The sequence below is a fragment of the Oryza brachyantha genome, chromosome 1 (genome assembly GCF_000231095.2).
Source record: "Oryza brachyantha chromosome 1, ObraRS2, whole genome shotgun sequence".
NCBI lineage: Eukaryota > Viridiplantae > Streptophyta > Magnoliopsida > Poales > Poaceae > Oryza > Oryza brachyantha.
Genome location: NC_023163.2, coordinates 30,157,076 through 30,182,873, shown reverse-complemented (window position 1 = coordinate 30,182,873; position 25,798 = coordinate 30,157,076). Strand labels below are relative to the sequence as shown.

Below are 25,798 nucleotides of genomic sequence, written 5' to 3'. Positions count from 1 at the left end.
GGAGGTTTAATTGGTCAGAGGTCTCATCAGCTAGGAGTACAGCTTGTGAGCACTCATCTCATGGGATCGGTTGCGTTGACAGTGGCGTGACAGGTGATTAGCCCACGGCCCATGGGCCACCAAATTAAACTGGTAGCCCAGCCCAGATATATAGCCCAAGGATGCACATATGCTTACTGAATATCTTGTTTTCTTTTTTTCTAAAATAGTAGGGGGAATTAGGGTCCTTTGGCCGCGTCGGGACGAAGGTTAGATATACGGCGTGAAAAATATAGTAATAGATTAGTAAATAATTAAGTAGTTATTAGTTATAAAAAAATTGAAAAATATATTAATATGATCTTTTACAACAACTTTCCTAAAGAATTTTTTTTGTAAATTGGGTTAGTAAAAGGGGAGAAGAACCAGGTCTTAGAGGTACTCCGTCCATTTCAAGTCGAAAGATAATTTGGTTTTCACTAAATTTATTTATGAACTAATATGTTTATATGTTTAAATTTATTAGTACCTATATGAGTACATAAAAACCCAAACATTTTATAATCTGGGTCAATGTAAAGTTTAACGCCAACGATAAATGAGGTGTAAATAAATACCAAATTTTGACGTTACAAAATCACTCTTATGATAGTGCATTGCAACGGAACTATACCACAAGAGTATATTGTGTGTACTCTATAACCGCAATGGGCCTATATACCACACTACTAGGAATGACTAATGAGCTACACGACCCTTTGACTAGAATGGCCTAGTAGTTTTTGAGCAGTTCTTCTATCTTTCCGTTTTTTTTCATGACCATTTTCCCCATAATTGAGACACTATTTTCTATATAAAATTTGGTACTTCTTAATACCTTAGACATTAGAAGGTACCAAATTTTACATAGAAAACATTAGGTACCAAATTTTACAGAGAAAACAGTGATACCTCATGATACCTCTTCAAGGATAGGAAGAATGATCTTTTTTCTTTGTGTGTTTAAGAGGACGGGACGGAAGGATGGCAACTCCGTTTTTATCGTGGTAGAGATAATGAGATAATGAAAAAAAAAGTACTCCCTCCACGTTTTCTTACATAATGTCGTTGACTTTTATGTTTATATTTGACTATTCATCTTATTCAAAAAATTATATAATTATTAATTATTTTGTAATAATTTAATTTATTATTATAGGAATTTTAAGGGGATATCTATCGGTCAATCGCTTGAAAAAAAACTTAATCCATCAATCTAATTTGTTAGAGGTTAAATGAAAATCAAAGAAAATCAAACAAAGTAGCATACGTACAAGCACAAATCTTGAAGCAAATCTAATAGATAAAAAGGTTGATTGATAAATTAAAAGTTTTAGAGTGATTAACAAACAACAAACTTGAAACTTTAAGTATGATTTATAATTTTGCATATTTAAATGATTTTTTAATGAGATGAACAAATCCAAAAGTTAAGGGCGTCACACGAAAAAACATGACCGGAGTTTTTCGCTGGTAGTTGCATACAGCAAATCTATCTATAAATCTGTACAAAAGAGGTTACTTTCCAGTCGGAAAACCCTGCCGTCATCTCCCCTTCCTCCCCTGTTGTACCCGTCTCCTTCGTCTTCCTCGACGCACTTCGCCATCACCATCAGCCATTCAGGGTAACCCAACCAGAAGCTTTTCAGCTGATGCTGGATCACGTACTCATGGCCATCCATGTGTACTGTGTACTGCACTGTAACGAGACAACACGGCCTCTTGATCGAGACCTCGTGGTAGAGACGGTTAAGAAGCCTAAGTACGTACGATTCTTCTGAACATTCTTCACTGCAATTCGGAGCATCATCTTATTATCACCGGCAGGCAAAAAACCCATCAAAATTTAAATTCTCATGTAGCTCTATACCTAGCTGAAGCTTCTGCTAACGTTTGGGCAATGAATCTATCTATCTATAAGCTCGAGCAGAAGTAGTATCTGAAACTCTGAACTCGTAGATGTCGATGTGAACGAAAGGCAGCCATGGCCATGCAGTTCAGAGCTTGTCGAAAGGTAGCTAGTAGCTAGCTTCGATCGATCGATCGAAGCGCGAGCTGACAGTGTGAGTGCGACTAGTTCAGTGCGTCGAGCACCCATTAATCACTACGAGAAACGATCAAATGATGCAAAGAAAGTAGCAGCAACCGTGCTGCATCGATCAGAAGATGGCATTCGTCATCCTCGTGATGGGGAAGAACAGCAACGCCCGTCGCTGTAGCTCGTGAAAGCAGGGTTGGGATGAGGCAGAGGCACAGGCCTGAAACGAACCTAACGCCCTGAATTTTCTGCACTATCCGGTAGCAGTCGGTGTTGTGTGGCCAACCTCGACTGGAATATTTTCCAGCGAACCTAGCCATGGATTTGTTCAGTAGAGAAGCGAAACGGCGACACTTGTTTCTTCAGTTACGCATCCTTTTTGATCTCTGCTTCTTTGTTTTTTTTTTCTGTCTGGCAGTTGCACTCTTTCGCTGATGGCTCCGAAAATACAAGCATTTCGTCGTAGATTACGTGCAATCAAACTGCGTTATCTTGCTGGCCCAAAACCGACGCAGGCCTAACCGGGAGAAAACCTTTTTACACCCTAAAACTTAGCCTATGAATGTTGGTACATTAATGCCTCACATCTGTGGTTCACTGAACTTCGGGCTTACACCACACGAGTGTGCACGGCACTAGAGAGATTGTGGGCCCAACTCTCACGAGTGTGCACGGCACTAGAGAGATTGTGGGCCCAACTCTGATACCACTTATTGGCCCAAAACCGGAAGACGCTGGCCCAACCGAAAGAAAACCTTTCTACACCCCAAAACCTAGCCCATAAGATGAGGAACTTCTCTCCTTTAAAGTTGATGCTACTCCCTCCAAACTTTCAATGTGGGACTATTTTCAACATATCTTATAAGAAACACAACAGCAATTGCGGTATTAATGGTAGCTATATATTTGAGGGTGAATTTTATTTTTTAAAAATCTGAAATACTGTAGATTTGTGTGTGGGAATTACTGTCCTGAACTATGGGTAGGCGGATAACTTTGTTTTTGTACCAGAAAGAAAAATTAAGAATGAACACAATGCAAAGTTTGAGGAGAATGAGAGACTGTTTTCGTAACAGCAAAGAATTAAGAATGTACAATGGAAGCAGCATGAAAGTAAGCTGTAATTAAGCTTCCCATCCATCTTTTTCTCCCAAAACTAAAACCTCTTCTGATTAACAGTCTGTACAAAAAATGATATTGATCGAGCGTGATCAAGAACAAGAATCGATAGGAGGGTAAATTAACAAGTCATTGGCCAATGTGAAAAAATCTCTGCAAAAATTGAATTAACAGAGATCTTTCATATCAAGCCAGTAGACTGCACCAACCCGCCTACCGCCATGGCGGCGTCCTTCCACTGCCACTGCCTCCCGCCGACGAGCTCCATCGCCATGGCGAGAACGCCGGCGTCCGCATTGGTGGTGGTGGCCACCTCGCCGCAGTCTGCCGCCTCTTCTTTGAGACACGCGACGTAGGATCCGAGGTCATGCACGCTGCCAAGGTCGCTCAGATTGATGAAGTCGAGGGCGAGCTCCTGGCCGACGTGGGTGTAGCACGCGCCGCTCATGGCGGCGAGCGGCCCTGACCTCGTCGTGGCTTCGTTGAGGAAGACGCCCGGGACCTTGGTGACCGGGTCCCGGGCGTTGGCGACGCGGAGAACCTTGATGCCGAGCTCGTCGCACCGTGCCTTGAAGGCGGCGTTGCCGACCCGCGGCCCGCCGTAGGAGAAGACGGTGACCGGGGCGGCGCGGTTGAGGCCCTGCCCGGCGAGGTCGTACGCCAGGAGCAGCGCGAGTGCGCCACCCATGCTGTGGCCGGCGAGCGTGACGCTGACGTCCTCGCCGGAGTGGGAGGTGACGAGGCGGGAGACCTCGCGGAGGAGCTGGTCGCGGCAGCTGTCGGCGCAGCCGAAGCGGCACGTCTCGTCGGCGGAGGTGTAGACGCTGAGGAATCCCGACTCGACCTTCACGTCGTCCTCGTCGTCGCCGCGCGGGCCGAGGTGCGCCGGCACGAGCGAGCTCTTGAGGTTGGCCATCCACTCGGCGGGCGTGATGGTGCCGCGCAACGAGACGAGCACGTCGCGCCGCCCGAGCCGCCGCGTCGTCTCGTCGGTGGACACTGCGACGTACCCGACCCAGCTGGCTCGGCCGCTGGTCGACGCCTCCACGCCCGGCACAGCGGCGTCGGAAGACGAGTAGATGTACCTCGTCACCTCGTACCCCGGCGCCCCAGCCACGCCGGCGTCCTCCAGCATCCGGCGCTTGCCGTACTTGCAGTTCATGTACCTCGCAGACGAGGGGTCCTCCTCCAACGCCGCGTAGCACGCGCCGACGAGCTCCCCGTACCGCGCCACCTCGCCGCGGAGCAGCGGGTGCAGCGGCTCGAGCATGCCATCCCAGTCGCCGGAGCCCTGTATCTTCCTCCACACCCGCGCGACGACAGAGCCCGACGTCGACGCCGGCGCCGCCCGCGAGGTGCTCGTCCTCGTCACCGGCGCCCACGCCGACCGCTCAGCCGCTGGCGACAACGACGTGGCGACTGCGCTCGCCGTGGCCGCGGCCGCCGTGCAGCGGACGGTTCCCAGCCTCGCGTGGCGGCGGGTGGTGGCCGTGGCCGGCAGCATGGTGCATGGCAGCTCGAGCGACGTCGACGTGAACGCCATTTGTGTTCTTGGATGCTGCTTGCTGCGGCTCTATATATACCGGCACCCTCGTACGTGCGCGTGGATTAAGTTAAGTGGGTACGTGTCATCTCCTCGTCAAGCCACACATCGTGTTGTTTGGGAAGGAAAAAAAATGGAACTCCTCGATCCTGACACCGAATTTACTTAATTTGTCGATTTTTATGAGACATATCTATACTATTATAAAAAATAAGTAGTATTGATTTTGTTTTGTCCATCACCCTATGGGCTGCTTCTGTGGCCCGCTTCTGCGCGTGTTGCGCTGTCGGCCCAGCAAAAGATGAAAAATCTTCGTAGCTGGGTGTCGAACTCGGGTGAGCCGCATGACAGGCGGGAATACTCACCACAATACTACAATGAAGCCTTTGATTGAACATTGTTCCTTAAATTTGTGAACGTTTTCCTTAGCGCCACACCAGCAGCCAGCGTTGACGGGCTCCTTTCGAACTTGGAGCACACGGCGGCGGATGTCATATTGCCTTGAGCGGCTGAGTCGAAGGAGTATCTTTACGTAGATCCAGCACGGCATGAAAGTTAGGTTAATTTGATGTAATAAACACCTTGTTTTCTCTCTCTTAAAATCCTACCTGAGCAACATGTTGCATTGTCATCGTTCATCAGTAATCTACGTGGTGAATGGTCCGCATGCTCATTTTTTATCATTTTCTTTATAGGGGTAATTCTTTGGGTTTTTTTTGAAAAAAATTGTATATTTACTAATAAAAAATAATTTATGAATAATCTTTTATATACGTATTTTTAGTGATTTAGAAGCAAATGCTGAAAAATGAACTACAATTAAAAATCCAAAGTCATTTCTAAATTTAAAGTTAAAAAAAATCAAATTTTGGTTTATAAACATAAGCAAAAACAAAAGGACAAGGGGATAGATTATATGACAGATACGTACGTACACATTCACAAATACATCTGCTTTGTTAGATCATTCACTAGGGTGAGGATTTTTCCACATGAATTTCAATTGCTATGGGATATTTTTAATCGGCCACCAGGGTGAAGGTTTCTTCGCCTGAATTTCAATTATCTATGGAGTACCTAAAGTCAAGATACATGGTTTTAGATATAATTACAGTAGATTGAAGTAATAGAAGGATGATAGTTTACACATTGAACGTAGAAATAGTATTACACATGAACGGGAAGTAATACAAATTTCAGAAAACAAAAGAAGTATTAATGCAATGCATGTACCGACCAAAGATTATAACACATAATAAAAAGACTTACATGTATGGCCATTTAAGAAGTCATTTGAGAAAAACAAATTTTAAATGATATTCACATATTTTTTTATAGATTTCCTTCTAAGTTTTATGCACGTAGCGAAGCACGGGCATTGTGCTAGTCTTATATATATATATATATATATATATATATATATATATATATATATATATATGTATGTATGTATGTGTGTGTATATATATGTATATGTGTATATATATATATGTATATATGTGTATATATATATATATATACACACATACATACACTAGCAACTGTGAGACCCATGTCAGTCTCCATGTCTCTCTAACTTTAAGTCAAAGGAATCTCTTCCATCTAATAGAACCACGGGATACTGTTCTCCATCATGCTCACAATACCACACACGCATTTATAGCTTTTTTTTAAAAAAATTCTTACACATTCTTAATTTTTTTGTGTAGAGATTTTTTTTTCATTCTTTTACACATTCATTCTCATTTTTGTGTATTTTTTATTTTTGACAATTTCTCATTTTTTTCTGTTTTCTACACAATCTCAAATTTTATTTTTTCTTTACTCACAATAATTTGTGTAGAAACTTTTGTATTTTTTCTACACATTCTTGTTTTTTATGTATTTTTCTATACCATCTTAAATTTCTTTGTGTTTTTTCTCTACACAGAATATTTTAATTTGGTTGCATCAAATAAAAAAATTGAAGATAGTAGTGCTACCTTTGATTGAAAATGACATAACGAGGTTTAGTGTATGTTTCTCAAATCAACTGTATGTTGACCAAATTTATTATTCCCGACTCAAATACAACATATTTTCAACACCTTTTTAAAAATGTATTTTTATTTAGACAACTAAAATTAACTTGATCTGATACCACATACATTTTTTCTAGGTACTACAAAGCATGGGCGGATCCAACATAGGGCGGCGAGGGCTCGAGCCTCTGCTACCTCTGTTAAAGCCATTGGAGCTTTCACGAAGAACCTCTTAAAATTTTATGGCAAAGATTAATAAATAGAGGGACTGAAACTCTATATAAAGTATTTAGACCCCTCTAATCTCGTTGACCAGATCCGCCACGGCTACCAAGGTTGCAAATCTAACGATCACGAATTAGGAAGCCATGACTTGATTAAAAACAAAACAAAAACTCAAAACACTAGCCTAAAGACAAAAATAACACCTATCGATAACACACGCATCTGTAATTTGGTGAAAACATGCATGAGCATGACCTTTGTTTGGGCGCAACGGCTTGCAAGTAAGATCTTCATGTGCATGACAGCTCGATAGAGACGGTCCCGTGCTAGGTGTCGTCCCGTTGCTACGGCATGCGTCATGAACATTTACGGCTTGCAAGCTACAAATAAATAGGGGCGTTAACGCAGCGAATTCAGACGGACAGTGCTTGTTTCATATTCTAAACCATAACTTTTAAACGGATGCGGATGCGGATTGTTGCGGATGTTGGAAATGGTGCGGAGTCGGCTCGAAAACGGATTATTATGACCGGATGTGATATGTACGTGTTATCATTACATTTTCAGATGAAAAATATTTGGGCTATTGATGGACTTTGATTGAGTGCTTTGCGGGCTAACAAACTCGGATTATCCGCTGGAATGACTATCGGATAATTCGGTAATATAATCGAATAATCCGCATCCACCGGATATTAATGATACCATATCCGTATCCAAATCCGTAACTCACTGTCCGAATCCGACATCATATCTACCTGATAGTTGCAAACCCCTACCACATCCTCAATTTGAACAGATTCGGATCAAATCGGATCGGGTATTATCCGATCCGTTAAAACCCCTACAAAGGAATCTAGATATGATTAAAAAAAGAGTTACGAGTTAGATCTTCTTTTGCTTATATTTATAAGTCAAAAGTTTAAATTTAGAGTTGATTTTAAAAATTTTATCGTACTTTATTTTATAGCTTTTAATTTTAAATAACTAAAACATGTATATAAAAAATTTATTTATAAATTATTTCCATTTGTAGCTCTGGTTTTTCCTTCGAAAAGATGACCACCTTATTGCCAAATAGGCCTCCAGCGTCCAGCGACGAAGATGCTGGTCGTTCCCTCTTCCGATAGAAATTTTTTATCGTATTTAGATTTATCCATATATATATATATAATATATTCAAATTAATTATCATCTGTATAAATTTAGTGAGGATAAAGAGTATTATAATGTGAAATGAGATAACCCTACGTTATACTATTATTATCGCCGTTCTATTCTGTAAGTTTTTTTAATCATATCTAGATTTATATATATGATAACAAATTTAAATACATGTATAAGGCCGCGTTCTTGCCCCCGTAAGTTAACTTATCCCCTCGTTTTTCACGCGCACGCTTCCCGAACTGTTAAACGGTGTACTTTTTGCAAAGATTTTCTATAGGAAAGTTGTTTTAAAAACATATTAATCTATTTTATATTTTTTAATAATTAATTAATCATATACTAATCTATTATTTACTATGCCAGGGTAAGTTAACTTCCTTACTTCAAACGAACGCGGCCTAAAACATATACAATTCTATAAATATTTTAGATAAGGTTAAAATATGCTAACTTTTAATACGAACAAGAGGAGTAAGACCATCCCCAACAGTTCATCTAAATTTGCTCATCTATATCTTCATTTGGATGATCATCTAAAATATTTTTATCCTTCGTATTCCTTTGTACTCCAGCAAATCATCTATATATAACATCCTCTATAACTATTTGAAGGATTGGAGAGAGAACATCTAAATATAGAGGTTCTCTCTCCTAATATGGATGACATCCAAAAATAGATGATGAGATAGATGTTCTACTGGAGCTCAACTTTTACTCTTCATCCTCTATTTTTATGATGGAGGATAGGATAGATAAGATGTTGAGAATGGTCTGATATATGTCATCGATAGCTAAAGGCCTAAAGCCATGACGTGTCTCAACGAGGAGCCGACAGACTGCATTCACAAGTGAACTAACAAAACGCAAAGTGGCCATGTCAATTTAGCTTTACTAATCTCCATGTTTCATCTCCTCCTCCATCCGGCAAATTCCCAACAAAACATGTTAGACGTACGTCAACCTCCTCTCCATTTGCTTTAGTTTGGTCGTTATTTAGCTAGACATGATGCGTATACGGAGCAAGTACACATGTCCTTTTGATGGTTCATCTATGCTAATTAAAATGCACCGATCTATCCTATAAATCTTACGATCCAGAATCATTCGTGTTAATCCAACGACCCAGATTGTTTTCTATTAAGAGAGTTACTACAAAGAAAAAAAATAAAGACTTTTCCATGAGATATTTTCTATATATTAGAAATTATCTTTACAATTAGAAACAATGCAAACAATATATATATATATATATATATATATATATATATATATATATATATATATATATATATATATATATATATATGAGATTTTATATGAAGATGAAGATATATAAACTTTTTAATTATAAAATTTCTATAAATACACATTGTATACCACATTGTATACCTTTAGACTCAAAGTTCAACCATAGCATCAACGTAACTGCAAAATATCACAAGCCAGTGCGGAACACAATTAGAACGTTGGAAACAACGCCAAGCAATGAATTTTATGTTCATCGCCACACCATAGATGTGCTCATCATCATATCGATCAAGGCTCTAAACCACTGTTACCGGACACCCAATCAGTCAAATCAATGACAATAAAATCAAACAAATCTTTCGTAAATAGGAATGAGTAGTTGGAGTTATAAGAATATTACTTCGAAGCCATCTTTTAGGTCAAATCCTTGATTTGTCAAATGATGCATCGCCGCGGGATATTTTTTTTTATCATTGAACGAGAATGTGCACTTATCCAGGTAATAATAAATGAGAAACACAACTAATAGGAATGTCATAAGTAATTTCACTTTGCTAAAAACGATGTAGTATGCTTTTTGAACTAAAAGGAGCTAATGTAATAAATATTTTCTATGTATTGTAATATCAATTAATATTTGATTTCAATTTATTTTTATATAATATAAGGATACATAATGCTATTTTTTAAAACTTACAAAAAAATTAGATGTTAACTATATGTTAGCGGCACAATCACCTTGTTCACTTGATATATACAAACATTAATCGATTTTTTTAATGTAAGAAGCCAGTAAGTTGTATCAGATAGAACTCATGTTTGCATAAATTAGTTTTTATTAAATTTAGCTTTGTAGACTTTAAAATTTATGTTAATATTAGATAATGTAAATAAATTAGTTAATTAAAATTATCGTTGTAATGTGTGAACTTGATTTTTTTTAGTGATTCTAAAATTAGTGTCTAAACTTGTTGTTGCAATGTTTCTAAAATTTGTGTATGGACTTGATCTTTCTAAGATCACCGTCCAAACATTAAAAATTGCACATGCAATGTATACTAACCTAAAATTAATTTTGCAAAGGTACAATAGTCACGGTTAACTAGGCCTGTCCAAACACCAAATCAGGTCAGGCTTTGGACCGGCCTAGAAAAAGACCGGCCAAAAAACCTAGGCCCAAGCCTGATGATTTGAAAAATAACTCCTGGCTCGGTACGACCCCTAGGCTTTCTTTGGTCGGGCCTGAGCTTTTTTAGGATTTCAGGATTCAATAGCTAGGCCTAAGCCTGACCCGGTGCGTAGTTAGACCAAACCGGGTCGGTTGAGGCCAACCCGGCTAAGCTATGTTTGGACATGCTTACTATTAACTAGTGGTTTGCCGCTGCGTTGTCAGAATTTTTTTCGGTAGTAAAAGTAACAAATACTTACAGATAACATGCAACTTCGAATGTTTGGTTTATATGATTACATTGAAAAGAGTTTAGAATATCTTACTTGCATTAGTAAATCTAGCCCTATCATTAGCAAATGTATAGAACTAGTTTTATAGGTGCTCTGGTGGAGAAGTTATAGATTTTTGGCGTTTGGCTTGTCCACAAATTTGGCATAACCAAAAGGTATTACCTATTCAGTGAGCGTCTATCTTTTCCTTATGGAGTTAACACTTGCCTTATATACGGTTTGGGCCCCCTCTCTTCAGTTTTAGGCCTCCCTGAATTTTTTGCCCTTCTGGGCCTCTGTGCTTGGCCTTTTGTAAAAGCTCACATGTTACTCTGCTCAAAGAGAAAATGATCAATTACTTCCTCAAGTCATACACATTTGGCGTTTGAAACAAGATTTAGTTAAGGTTTTAAATTTCAAGCCACTAATTTTATATTAGGATAAATTTGTAATCTAATAAGTTATGATATTGTAACTACACTTTTCGAGGCAAATATATGTATACCATTTATTTTTTAAAACTAATTATTTGGAAAATAATTGATGGTCAAAATTTTAAATGTTAAACCCACAATTCCGTTTACCGGCCAGTTTTAATCAAAAATTGGTTAACTTTAGCAGATAACCGAAAGGAAGTGCCAAATTTTTTTTGTTTGCTGGAAAATGTGGAAAGTGCAGGAATTTTTTTTTAAAAAAATGGGAATAATTATGGCAAGGTGGGCGAAATTCCCTAAAAAAAATTTGGCATGTCCTTTACTACAAATTTGATGAGCTCACGTCAACAAACACACAATATGCAGTATATATCCAGGAAGGAAATAATTTAGAAAGAAGGAAAAACATCTATCAAATTATTTAGCTTGCACACTTTAAAATCATAAGAGCACAGTTTCGTTAAATTATATCAACAAGAAATACTATTTTTTTTAAAAAAAAACTTGTGCCTAAAACTACATTTTGGGAAGACCACACGTGCCAATGTCCAAAACAACATGTTTTCGTGATTTCTGCTAAAGAATTTGTTTCTATTATCTAAAATAACAAATGTCATACATTTCACATACTCACCGCTAATAACTGCTATTCGATCTGTCCAGAAGACCTTAAATTTTATCTAAAGAACACAAGGATATCTCTCCATCTATGGTGTCATCTCTATTATATTTTTTTCACGTACTTTTTCGGCTCAATCAATCATAACCATCTATCACTTCAATCTTCTCCGAAAATAAACTTTAAATATCCTTATATTATTGAAGGGCATGTACAACAGTAAGATAGTGACTGTCTATATACATCCATATCAGATTAATCATCCTACGTGACATCATTAACTCAATAAAAACTTGGACCCGTTCCTTCGTTCGTCTACTGCTTGGGCACATGCTCCCAAATTGCATGTAATATTTTCTAGAGAAAAATGTCATGCATTGGTTGCATGCAACAAATACAGGACATTAAAAATAGTGTTTAAATATCTTGTAGACAAACAAGTAGTTTATCCATATACAACGTGTCTATTTAGTTGTTTGTCTATATTAAATAGACAAGAGTTGTCAATGCTGTCGTACATGCCATTATTCGTATCCAATGAAAAGCAAATTAATCTTGAGGGCTACACCGAGGCAGGAGGCACTCAGGCATTGATGGGGAAGAGAAGAAATTAAGCCAGCATCAACAGCAAAAAGCTTGGCAGCAATCAATGGAACAAAATTAAGGCTAAGTCAAGGGCATGACATGAAAGAAACCAATGGGGGAATGGTAATCCCTTTTAGCAACCTACGTGCACGAACAAAGGCCATACCCCACACACATGCATGACCCATGCTGCTGATCATCAACAGCAGCAGCAACAATGTTATACGCTCCGTCCCTAAATGTCTGACGTTGTTGACTTTTTATACGTATTTGACTATTCGTCTTATTTAAAAAATTGTCAAATATGTAAAGCTATATATATGCATAAAAATATATTTAACAATACACGAAATAATATAAAAATAATTAATAATTAAGTAAATATTTTAAATAAGACGAACGATCAAACACGTATAAAAAAGTCAACAGCGTTAAACATTAAGTGATTGGGGGAGTATATCCCAAGCTTAATGACGCTGCTCCCTCCTCACCTCTCGTGGTTACGTGGCCTCTTCCTTGGCTCGCTTTTGGGCTTTTATTAGGGTTAGGTTGGTGATGTGAAGTGCGCAAAGCCATTGTTTGCTTCAATTCAATTCAATTGTCTCTCTAAAAGCCAAGGGAAAGAGACCCATATGTACACACCACCGTATATATAGTAGGACCCTCCCCAATTTAGAGATAGTCTTCAAAACTTTTAATGTCCAATATATCGATCACCCTTATTTTTTATTTCTGCCTATGTTTGTAAGCTAAAATTTATTTTTTTTAAATTTAAAGTTAGTTTTAGAATTTTTAATATAATTTATTTTTCAGCTTTGTCTTTTAGATCGATAAGAGCATGTATATAAAATGTTTTATCTATAAATTATTTCTCGTTTGAAAATACGTTGCTTGCCTCTTTCCCACGTGCGTCCTTATTGGAGAATTATGTGTGGACCTGTCAGCTAGGTCGGCACACGAATCGATATGAACTACCAATCAGTAGTTGTTTACCGTTTGTTTGTCTGTCAACATTCTTAAATATATGATCTTGTAGTACCTTTCAGGAAAAAAAAATAGGTGGTCATGTTTTACATTAATACTCTAAATGACATGTAAAAAAGAATAAAGAACACGTATTGTATATAGGAAAACATCAGGGCGGTGATGGTATAGGTATGTATATACAGACATAGAGCCACAGGTGCTAGGTATAGGTATGTATATACGGTAAGTACTACCAATCTGTTCCAAAAAGATTTTTTCAAGCCTCATATTTTTTTTTCTTTTTATAAGCATAACTGAAACAACTTATTAACGGTTAGAAATGCATTTGTCCCCTAAGTTAGGATTTAAAAAAATTAGAGGGGGACAAATACATCGATGTTTGAAAAAGAATGAGGGGGCGCTATAGTCTTTGTAGTTTTGCATAGTTTTATGTGAGATAAGTTAAAAATAGAGTACGTATATATATATATGATATAATAAAAAGGTAAATTCTAAGAAAATACAATAAATTAAACAAACAATCGGTACAACAACAAAACCATCTCCATTTTTATTCTCATAATTTTAACCATTTCGAAACGACTCGGTCAGTAAATAACCATAGAACCGGCTAGAAATTATCGCTACCGTTTTCACCCCTAGTCATGGTACCGTGTCGTAGCACGATACTATGTGTGTACATGTTGGTTTGATCTCTTCATTGCATTGCATGCATGTGGGTCAGGTCGATCGCGTTTGACTTTTGGCCGATCGATCGAGGTCGTTGTCAGGGTGTAGGTGTGCACGGATCGGAGGCGATGATATGCAGCCCGAAAAGGTAGACGCCGGTAATAATGTCGTCCGTCGATCGTCGCCTCGTCGGCGCCGTTGCGACATGCACGTCGTCGACGCTCAGCCTAGCTTAGCCCGGGCCCCCTCGCTCGCCGTGCGTCCACGCGCCATTAGAGCTCACCTCTGAATCCGAGAGCCTGTCTGGGAGAGGTACTGGGAGCAGAAGTCATAAACTCTTATAAATAGCACATAGCTTCTGAAAAGAGTTTTTTTTATTCTTAGAAGGTATCATGAGGTATCACTTTTTTCTACGTAAAATTTAGTATCTTCTAGAGAGTGGTATCTCTGGGTACTTGCTAAAGGATGGTAAAAATTGCTCTTCTAAAAATATAAAATTATAGAATTTAGAAAATGAACTAAAAGTCAGAAGCTGAGAAACCTAGCTTTTTCGGATTCTTAGGATTGACTTCTTACTTTGTCAGAATCTTAAGCTTTTCAAAAACAGATCCTGAATCTGGAGCTCGACGAGGCACAGTTCAATTCCCTCCTCTCGTGCAGTTAATCCATGGCTGTGATTGCTGCGATTAGCTTGGCATTGTTAGCGTGATCTCGACCGGGTTATTCAGAGAGATTACTGCCCCTCGCTACGTAATTACGGTGACAAATGGCTTCACGGTAGAGATCGATCGAGTTCTCTTGAGAGGGATTCAGAGACGACGAGTTGATCGATCGATCGATCGAATGAATGGAACGCGGCGGCGGCAGGTCGCTCTCGAAATCTCGATCAGCAGCTGGCTCTGCTGCCCCCATCACTCTCTCTGGTAATTACGCCACTAATTACCAGCGACAGTGACACGCAGAGAGTGAGTGAACGAGAGAGAGTGACAGTGAGTGAGAGAGTGTCAGAGTGGCAACAGAGTCAGCTAATTAAGGTGGAGATCGATCGGGTTCCGTCGGCTACAGAGAGGCGAAATTAAGAGCTCCCGGAGGAAGGTTGACATGGCCGATTAGCGGCCATCCGAATCATCCCCGGCCATTGTTTGTGCCTCGATCCTCACCCATGAGCACCCTGAAAACGACATCACCCCCAACCTTTGGACTGACCATTCCATCCAACTTGCTGCGTTCATAATTTCTCAAACAAATCTACATAGTCTAGATGTATTCACACGAAAAAGAGAGGATGGAGAAGAAGAAAACAGATATGCATGCTCTCTTTTCTCTGAAGAGAAGAGGAATCGGCGAGGACGTGCACCCCATCCTGGATTTCTTTCTGGACTTTTCTGAACAAGTTCAGAGAAGACGAGACGAGGTGTTCTACGAGTAGCCCAGTGGTTGTTTGGATCAGAGATTTTTTTTTACTCTCGTCACATCAGATGTTTAGACGTTAATTAGGAGTATTAAATATAAACGGATAACAAAACTAACCACATAAATAAAGGTTATTTCATTAGACAATTTTTTTAAGCCGTATTAATTCACGATTAGCAAATGTTTACGGTAGCATCACGTTCGCTAATCATGGACTAATTAGGCTTAATAGATTCATCTCGCGAAATAGTCTAGAATATAGGATTGGTTTTATTAATAGTCTATATTTAATATTTCTAATTAGTATCAAATATTCGATGTGACAGGACTAAAAAAACCCAAAAGCTTTGCGGCACAAGGGCATGGAGGACTACTCCTAGGTTGCACTTGCACATATCACATATAAAGAAGGGGGGGGGTCCCCTTGGGCCTTATTATTGGTGTATGCTGGTATGACACTTGGTTGCTCACTGCACTACCATTCTGTGCTGAATCTGAATGCATATGGGGTCATGTGTGGTCAACAACCTAACATACATAGCAATGAACAGGTGATGCTTGCCTTGTCAGTCCAGGGCATTTCCCGCAAATTCTGGTTTCAGAAATAGGGATGGATATATATAATTGTCAGCACGTCGATCTGCTTGAATGATTTCTTCCTTTCTTTATAAAAAAAACTTTTATTAAAAGGGGGAAAGATCCGCATGAATGAATGACCGGTTGCATATGTCATTTGAATAATTATGAAAATAATATGTTCTATGGTACCTCCGTCTTGCAGTCAAGTCTAGTCACTCGCAGATAAGTCCTATGGAAATGGTACGGGCTGATTTTTCTCAATAAAACCTCGTCGAATCCATGATTACTTGCTTTTCTGTTCAACCGTACTCCCACCGTTCCAAAATAAACTAATTTTTCACTTTTTACCTATAATTTTTTATTCTTCGTCTTATTCAATTTTTTTAATTGATATTTTTGTTTTTATTAGATGTTAAATCATAAATAGTATTTTACTGTGACTATTTTTTTCTAATTTTCTAAAAAAATTTTAAATAAGATGGATGGTCAAACGTTGGACACGGATACCGGAGAATTGGTTTTTTTTAGGACAAAGGGAGTACCTTACACGCATAATCGTACATTTTTAGACGCAACGGTTGAAATGTTTATTCCATTATCTACAAAATATGGTAGTACCGTCTCTAGACTTAACCATCACGACATCAAAAATATATAATTTACCTTACTAGTACTCCTAGTCAGGAAAATAAATCCTTATTAGTGGTACGTACCTTAATCCAAATCTGCCAATTATTACTGATCTCAATATATAAAAAAGAAAGAGGCGCACAATTCTTTAGCTATTAGTACATCGTTGGGCATGCTAAGATTTTGTTCCTCTGGACAGGATCAAGCACCCAACGCACGCAAAAGGATGTCAGCAAGATCCTGGACAGCACACAGGGCACCACAGTATTTTTCTGCTACATGTAAAGTATAAAACTATATAAACTAATTAATTGCATGGCAAGATATCATATAAATATATATGGGATTTTTTGTGTGTATATAAAATTGTATATGCATTATTCCAGGAACAGAGGGACACACAGGGATTGCGTGCAGTTGGCGTGTTAACGTCGTATGCACGAGCTACGTTCGTGGGAACTGTCCGGTTCACAAGATTTTCCTCGTTTGTTTATTTGCCTTGATGCAATATATTGCAAGGTTTTTTTTTTTGTTGTTTTGCTATCATTGTGCCAATGCATAACTTGTAATCTATGACATCATTAAGTAATGGTGTGTATCTCCTGCATTTGTCTTCCTCGAGTTAGTGTAGGTTAACTCAAATCCTAGCCTAATATCTTCATAATATCAGATGAAATCTATGGTCACAACTGCATAATAAAGTGCATATATAACTGGGTATTGGCTAGATTTCAGGTGCCTGCAAATTTTCAATCACCTAAAACTGCACATTGCTAATTAAACCTAACATTTTAGTTCATTTTAATTGTAATTGTACTGCCATATATGATTCTATCCAAGTTTAAAATCCTTGCACATAAATTTGTATTTCCTATGAATTTCATGAAGTTTTGTATCTTTTTATAGTTTGGAGCAATGTTATGAAAAGAAGGGTCTTTGCTAAATAGCTAATAGGAAGCGATGGGAACTATTGGATTATCATCCAAATGATCAAAATTCAATTGACTAAATTTCAGGTGCTTGAATTCTAGACACTCCTATACAACTAACTTTCAAAGTGATATCTATTGTTTATCATAGAAAGAATATACAATTCATGTATGTATAATACTGGCCATAAAACTGAAATTTTGTTTATTTGCAGTATATATATGTGTAAAGTTCTAATAAATAGGATGGTGATTGAAATGATCCCACGAGACAGATTGTGACCTTGAAGGGCCGGGCCTTTCTGGTCCTTGTTCTTTTGGCTTCTCATCTCATGAGCGGTGTTAAGCTATGTAACATGTTGTTTTCTCAGACGTCCATTCTGTAAATTAATCGAAATTAACCTATTTATCTTCAGGGAGAGCAACCCGTGTGATTAGCATTTGATCGGAATAACTATGGTGAAAACGGTTGATGCCTTGATGCAGATTAAAACCAACACGTAGGCATCAACATGACCCTCTTTAATTTGGTACAATAAATCTTGTAAACGCTGGATCCAAGATTCTGTACAATAAATTGTATAAATTTTAGGTTTGAAAGACTAAGGGGTGATTGGTTGGGTTTTTTAATAAAAAAAACCAGACGATATATTTATAAATAAAAAAATCATAAATAAAACTTTTATATACATGTTATTATCGATTAGACTTTCAAATAAACTACGGTGAAAACCCTAAAAACTACTCCAAATTTAAGAATAAAAATTCAAATTCTGGTTTATAAGTATAAACAGGGGTGAAAAGATTGTAGGCATCATCTGCCAAGACAAAATCGACAGAGACCGTACGTTTAATAATTCTGAAAGAATGCCAACCATTTGCACATTTTTGCCCATTTCCTTCCTTTCCTTGGGAACACCATTTCTTACCCTTCTTTTTGTTTGCTATTTTTCTGGTTGCCAGAAATACCGACCGAGCCTTTTATATGTATACATATTAATTTCCTACCTGACTTCGGTATTTTTTTCATGTTGCTTTACTGGCCACATTGATAGCTAGAGGGAGTTCAGTGAGTATGAACATTGCTCTAATATCACATTCCAATTAACCGATTGCCATGAGGTGCCATAAAAGATGGTTCAGTCTGAGCCATTTGTCCCAAAATTATCAGAGGCAGTTCACTATCATAGTTGTCTCTATTTGACGACTCACTATCATAGTCGTCTATATTTTGGTGCTCGAACAAATTACATCAATAATGAGTACTTATGTAAGAGACGGTTTTATCGATGGGATGTCCATGACAACTTCATGGATGGTGCTCGGTAATAACTGCATATGATGGACAAAAAGTCTATGACAATATTTCCATATTGTCACCCTTCACTTGTCTCAGATGAATTATGTAAAAACGCCAGCTTAAGTATCTCCCTTTCGAATTGCTTCCTGTCATCCATCCCATCTTTGTATTGTCTTCCTTCTATTTCCCTATCTTCTCTCATATGGCTGTAGGCAGGCCACGGGAATGTTTCTCGGAATTTTGTTTAAACAAATAGAATTTGTCATATTATGGATTATGTGAATTCTACCAATTTTGAGGGGACCCAACATAGGGAAATTCGGAACATAGTAAACTTAGTTGCATCTACCATATAATAAAATCAGTTTTTTTCCCCGCCTTTTTGTATAAATTCTTAACATTTAATCCATGATTTCCACCCTATTAAGCGAATTATTGGTACGTTTTCTCAACACCAATTTGATAGTTACACAATAAACTGATTGATCAATTGGTACTTAATTATTTGGAGTAAACAGTGCTGGACAGAGACCTTCCCAGAAAGTAGGATACCGGAAGAAAAAATGCAGCTGCATGATATGCAAGGAGGAAATTCAAGTGTCCCAGTTGGCCAGTTCCCATTTATTTTTGGTGTCTGGATCGATTCTGATGAGTATAATTGTTAAGGACACTGATGATTTCATCACCAAAAAAACCATATCACAAAAAGGAAAAGGTCAAGAGCTAATAAAAAGGCTTAAGAATAAAAGCAGCTTGGGAGATTAGTACCAGCAAAATCCCAGTGGAAAGCAACTGGGGAGCCTTCAGTTTTTGGGATTGGGTCAGCAGGAATCTGTGTGATTATGATCAAGTAATACAAGCAACTACTCATTATGAGCAAGTTATCTTGAACTAGCTCTAGTTCTCTATAATAAAGACCAATAGAATGGGCACATATGCTATTTTTTAAAATCATCACTAACAGTGTTCACACTGGTAAGCATGCTCCCAAGTACTTGAAAGTCCTGGCAAAAAGCACAGCTTAATTCAGTGACAAGATTATCTAAGCTTTGTTGCATGGACACCATTTTTTTCCGGAAAAAGAAACCTGTAAGGAAGATCTATGGCATCCTTGCATACGTTAAATAAATAATTAATTTAATTTAATTTAATGAATTTTGCCAGGCTACCAGATCGTGTACTTGATGTTCCCAAGCAACAGAAATACTGTGACGTGCAAAATATCAGAAAATATGATGTGTCACACTTCAGGCAGCTTAACTGAACTCATCAAATTTGAGGCCCATTTCGACCTGCTTTTTGCGGGAATTGAATTGGTTTCCTGTGAAATTTATGCGTTCTGAAAATAGGGACAAAAGGGGATTGAGGGTAGAGGTGCAATGAATGAAGAACAAAGAGAAGTTCAGATGTCCAAATGAATCAAACAAATTCAGATCAGTTTTGTTGTTTGTGTTTACAATGCTCTGCTTTGAGGCTCATGAATCATGAATCTCTCTGTCTCTCTATATACAGTGTGGGAAAAAAACAGAACAAAAAAATTGAATTTTTTTCTTCATGTTTGGGATCTCTGTGATGGTTGATCTATCTATACAGAAACAAATCAAAGGAAGGAAAAAAATTCGACCTTAAAACCCTCGAATAAAATGTCGAAGAGGATTAGTGGTCTGTTAATCGTGATTAGTAGTGGTGACAGTGGTTAGCTGCTCAGATTAGCCCAAGTGTCTGCACCAAGCCGCCCATTTGTATCATGGCCGCGTCGTGCCACGGCAATGCGCCGGCGCGCCGCCGGCCCACGAAGTCCATCACCTTGGCGAGCACGCCGGCTGCGGCGTCCCGGTCCCGGGCGGTGGCGGCGGCGGCGGCGGCGGCGTGTGGCTTCTTGTCGCCGTTGCGGAGGAGGGAGATGTAGGTGCCGAGGTCGTGGACGGATGCCGGGTCGGCGACCTTGAAGAAGTCGAGGGGGAGCTCGACGCCGACGTGGGTGTAGCAGGAGTGGCGCCACGGGCGGAGCACGCCGGTGGTGGCCTCGTTGAGGAAGATGCCCGGGAGCTTGGTGATCGGGTCGTGGACGTTGGTGACGCGGAGCGCCTTGACGCCGAGCTCGTCGCAGCGCGCCTTGAAGGCGGCGTTGCCGACCCGCGGCCCGCCGAAGGAGAAGACGGTGACGGGGGCTGCGCGGCCGGTGGCGGCGTCCCGGTTGAGGCCCAGCTCGGTGAGGTCGTACGCGAAGAGCAGCGCGAGCGCGCTGCCCATGCTGTGGCCGGCGAGCGTGACGCTGATGTCCTCGCCGGGGTTGGCCTTGGAGCAGGTGTCGATCAGGCGGGACACCTCCCGGAGGAGCTGCTCCCGGCAGCTCCCGGCGCCGCCGAAGCGGCATGTCTTGTCGGCGGAGGTGTAGAGGCTGAGGAACCCGGACTCGACCTTCACGTCGGGGCGCGGATCGCACGGGTCGAGGCGCGCCGGCTCCAGCGAGCTCATGAGGTTCGCCATCCACTCGGCGGGCGTGACAGTGCCGCGGAACGAGACGAGCACGTCGCGCCGCCCGAGCCGCCGCGTCATCTCGTCGGTGGACACCGCGACGTAGCCGATCCACCGCCCCCGGCCGCTCGTCGACGGCTCCATGGTCGGCACGTTCACGTCGGCCGCCGCGTAGATGTACCTCGAGACCTCGTAGCCGGCCTCGGCCATGCCCACCTGCTCCAGCATCCGCTCCCTCCCGTACTTGCAGTTCAGATACCGCCGCGACGCCGGGTCAAGGTCGAACGCCTTGTAGCACGCGTCCACCAGCTCGCCGTACCGCGCCACCTCCTCCCTCAGCACCGGGTGCGGCGCCGGCGAGAGCATCCCCTCCCAGTCGCCGCACCCCTGCACCTGCCTCCACATCCCCGCTACCGTCGCCACCGCCTTCCTCTCCGCCCCTCGCCTCGCCGGCGCCGCCACCACCCGATCCCTCACCGCCACCGCCGCGCCTCCCCCCGCCGCCGCGACTGCCCTGCACCGCACGACGCCCGCGGCCGCCCGTGTCCTAGACGACGCGCCCCTGACCGCCGCGCATTGCCTCGGGAGCGTCATTGCCGCCAAGGCCATGAGCCGCGCAGACCATAGACGTGGAAAGAAGACGCAAGAAGAAGAGGAGGACGAGGACGAGGAAGACGAAGACCCGCCAAATGATGCATGGGGCGGCGCGGGTGGAGCTGCATATAAAGGGCGCGAGAGGAGGGCTTGTGGTAGCTTGCACGCAGTCCCAATCTCGCGCCAAATTCGCTCGCTCGCCAGCCACAGTGTCCGTCCACTTACCAGCTGACGAGCCGAGCCGAGCTGAATTCTGGCGCGAAGCTGCTGCTGCAGCAGCCGCGCGCGCTTTTCGCAATAATACCCACCACTGCCTTGACTTTCGAAGCAGCAGCAACAGCAACGCAATCCTCACCTCCCCTCTCGCAATGCTGCTGGTCACCAGAGCATGAAAACCAATTAGGACAAAGATTTCAAGAGTGATCAAGTGATCAGCAGCAGCAGCACTAAAACTATTCTCAGCAAGTCACTGTCTCTGCCGTCTGTCTGAATCTACTGCTACCACATTTCCTGACAGTCTGACGACTCAAATGTTCGGCAGGGTGATTGACCGGAGGATTGCTTTGTTTTTGTTTCTCAGTAATTATTATTATTCAAAGTTACTACTGCTACCACTAACTACCACAGAAGAAGCATAATTTCTTTATGACTGGCTTGGTTGGGGTTGGTTGGTGAAAGGAGAGGATCCTGGGATTTCTTTTCTTGGAGAGATTGGAGGGCCAAAATCACCATCTGAATTTAGAGAAGGGGAGAAGGAGACCAGGGGGAATGGAATCTTGAGATTTGGGCCTTGTTTAGTTTAAAAAATTTTTCCCAAAAACATCACATCAAATCTTTGTACATCTAAATAAAGCATTACACATAGATGAACCAAAAAACTAATTGCACATTTATGTGAGAAATCATGAGACAAATTTTTTAGACTAATTAGTCCATGGTTAGCCAGTAACCAATATGTACTAATGATGACATAATTAGGCTCAAAAGATTCGTCTCGTGGTTTCCAGGCAAGCTGTGAAATTCATTTGTTCATTTGTGTTCAAAAACCCCTTCCGATATCCGGTCAAACGTCCGATGTAACAGTCGCACCAAAAATTTTTGCTATCTAAACAGCCCCGGCTGGATCCTTGGGTTTCTGAAGAGGGAGCAGGAGCAGATTGCTGCAGATGTACAGGGTGGCAAAGCTGAAGCAGAGCAGCAGCAGCAGAGCAGGAACATTCAGGAAAAGGAAACATCATCTTTCCAAAATCATTCAGAAAAAAAGCTATGCTGGGCTTCAGTTTTGGATCAATGTGCATGACTGACTGCAGATTGTACAGGTCAACCATGGGCAGGATTAAGGCTCTATATGACTGAAAATCAACATAATTCAGGTCTGCAGACCATAATTACAAGGGACATAGACACGTTGACTAACAAGCTTGTTGACATTTTAAGCTGACAAAATAGCTTATCATGCATTTGCACCCCTGATGTGTACTCTTAAAGGACCCTCCCTCATTTAGGATGACGCTAACACCTAAACCCCACATGATGCATCTCAGCTTGACTTTTTTTTTTTCACAAATGAATCTCAAGATAATACTCTGACAAAAGAAAATCTAAAATTCAGAGCAAAACCAATCTATTCATCAAACAGTAGTACAAAATCGGGTACTGAATCACACGTCCCATTCCGAAAACTATTTTATTTCATTTTTAGTTAAAAAATTGGTTTCCCTTTTCGCAGAACTATTTACGACGACGTGGCGTCTCCCTGGTTCATCATCAATGGCTAAAGCGAGGCATTTTATAATGGTATTACAATCTCACTTCCCCCCATTCTTTGCTTTCACAATTTATTGGAACTTTTCTGACAAAAAAAAGCATTAAAATATAACCTTTTTCAAAAACAAATTAATGGACCTGTACCTGCACAGCATTATCAGAAGCTACAGTACACTGTCCTCTACACTGCAATCTGTACGAGTAGAGAGTAGCAACTGCCACTACATTCCTGATGCGTCTGGATGGGCACACGCTCTGCCTTAATTCATCTCCATTTTTCTCGACAATATTTCGACATTCATAAGCAATCTACGTAGCTTGAAGAAGGAGGAGGCCGAATTTTTGGTCGTGTTTTTCCTCGTCGAGACTTTGAATTATCTGATTTTTATAGTAGTTATATCGACTAAATTAACTGTTATAAATTAAAGTTTTACTTTAAGATTATTGTGACAAGTAAGTAACTTCTATATAATTTTTATATAATTTAATAGTTTAGAAAACGTGCAAATAAACTTTTGGGAAAAATAGCGGAGGAAACTTTTGGGGCGGAGGAGGATCGAGGAGGAAGCCCATGACGGATTGACGTATGCCATGGCGTCGCTGGCATTTACGCCGAAAAGCTGCAGCACGGCGGAATCCATGGCGATCCCGATGGGTCGCCGGCCGTTGGGAGGGAGGGCAGCCGCGCTCGAGGGGGAGGGCGGGGCGGCGGCCGACGTCGACGACGACGACGTGATCGATGATCCGTCTCGGCGGGGGGCGGCGACGTGGCCGAACGGAGACCACGCCCGCCGGTGGGGGGAGGGGGGAGCGGCGCGACGTGGCCGCGCGCGTTGCTTTGCGGATTTAATTCCGGCGAGGTACGTGACGTGCGTGGAGCGGCGCGGCGCGGCGCGAAGGATCGTAGCCGTCGGTGTCAAGCGCGTGGAGGGGATGGATGGACGGATGGATGGATGGATGGATGCGGGACGTTTAGCGACACTGATGCTGGCCGTGCTTTGGTCAACGACCGACCTCCGTGTCAGCGTCCCTGTATTTTTCGGCCATTTAATTGGGTGATGCCTTGATCTCTCCAAAAGTCGACCTTTTTATTTCTCTCTTTTCTTTCCGTGTATCACACATCTTTTTTCCTTTTGCTTATATTTATAAGCTAGTAAAATTTGAATTTTTAATACTAAATTGAAGTATATTTGCGAGATTTTTTTATTATAGTTTATTTTTCAACCTTGATTTTTAGATCGATAAGAACATGTATATAAAAGTTTTATTCTTTGTGTCGAGATGTGCGTTCTTTTTCTTCAATTCCATCGGTAAGCTTAGGTTTATTTATTTGTATTTAATTTTATCTATTTGTCTTGGAAGCAAAGTTTGATAACTGATTTTTTTTAATGAAAAGTACAACTTATGGAGGCCGTACCAATTGCAAATATGCACAACTATATTCTTATTGGTTTGTTTTTGTAAAAGGAAAAATTTATTGGCTCTTTTCATTAGTAAATTATATAGAAGAGGCAAGTCATCGTACACATCCAATTAAAAAAAATCTCTTTCTTAAGTGATGTCTATTTCAAATCCAACGACAATCTTCGACGTAATCACATAACACGTAACGTCTGAACTATCCGAACAATTTTTTTATGTCGCACGAAAAACAGACACACCATCACACACTCATGGACGCGGAGAGCAGAAAAGGCGCTCTTGGGCGCGCCAACAGGGAGAGAGGACGAATTATTGGTCATGGCTGTCACCGATCGAGCTAGCTAGCTAAGCTTAGGGTTGACAAGATGCAACAATTAGCCATTAAAATCCGAAAACGAAAGAAAAAAAAATAGGGGCATGCATATATATATGCAGCTCAAGATCAATTGAGATGGTGTGTTGTGTACATGGCCCTTTGACCCTGCGTTGAACACTGTTACGGTGTAGGCATCCGTGTGGTTGGTTGGAGAGGAGAATAGGAGATCTCGCCGGAGTGGTTGCGCCGTTGCCGTC

At 40.9% G+C, this 25,798-nt stretch overlaps 2 protein-coding genes across 2 annotated transcripts; both read right to left on the bottom strand.

The window, feature by feature from the left end:
- Positions 1-3,356: 3,356 nt before the first annotated feature.
- Positions 3,357-4,718, bottom strand: LOC102712592 (phospholipase A1 EG1, chloroplastic/mitochondrial-like). Its single transcript, XM_006645118.2, has one exon. The coding sequence runs from the start codon at positions 4,716-4,718 to the stop codon at positions 3,357-3,359; it is 1,362 nt and encodes a 453-aa protein (XP_006645181.2).
- Positions 4,719-20,344: 15,626 nt separating this feature from the next.
- Positions 20,345-21,886, bottom strand: LOC121053241 (phospholipase A1 EG1, chloroplastic/mitochondrial-like; the record flags this gene model as incomplete). Its single annotated transcript, XM_040519828.1, has 1 exon — positions 20,345-21,886. A coding segment is annotated over one exon (1,218 nt), but the record flags the coding sequence as incomplete, so codon positions are not given.
- Between the last annotated feature and the right edge of the window lie 3,912 nt (positions 21,887-25,798).

Bases quoted from the DNA above. Each gene is read 5' to 3' on its own strand.
- LOC102712592 (XM_006645118.2), bottom strand. From the start codon at position 4,718: ATGGCGTTCACGTCGACGTCGCTCGAGCTGCCATGCACCATGCTGCCG.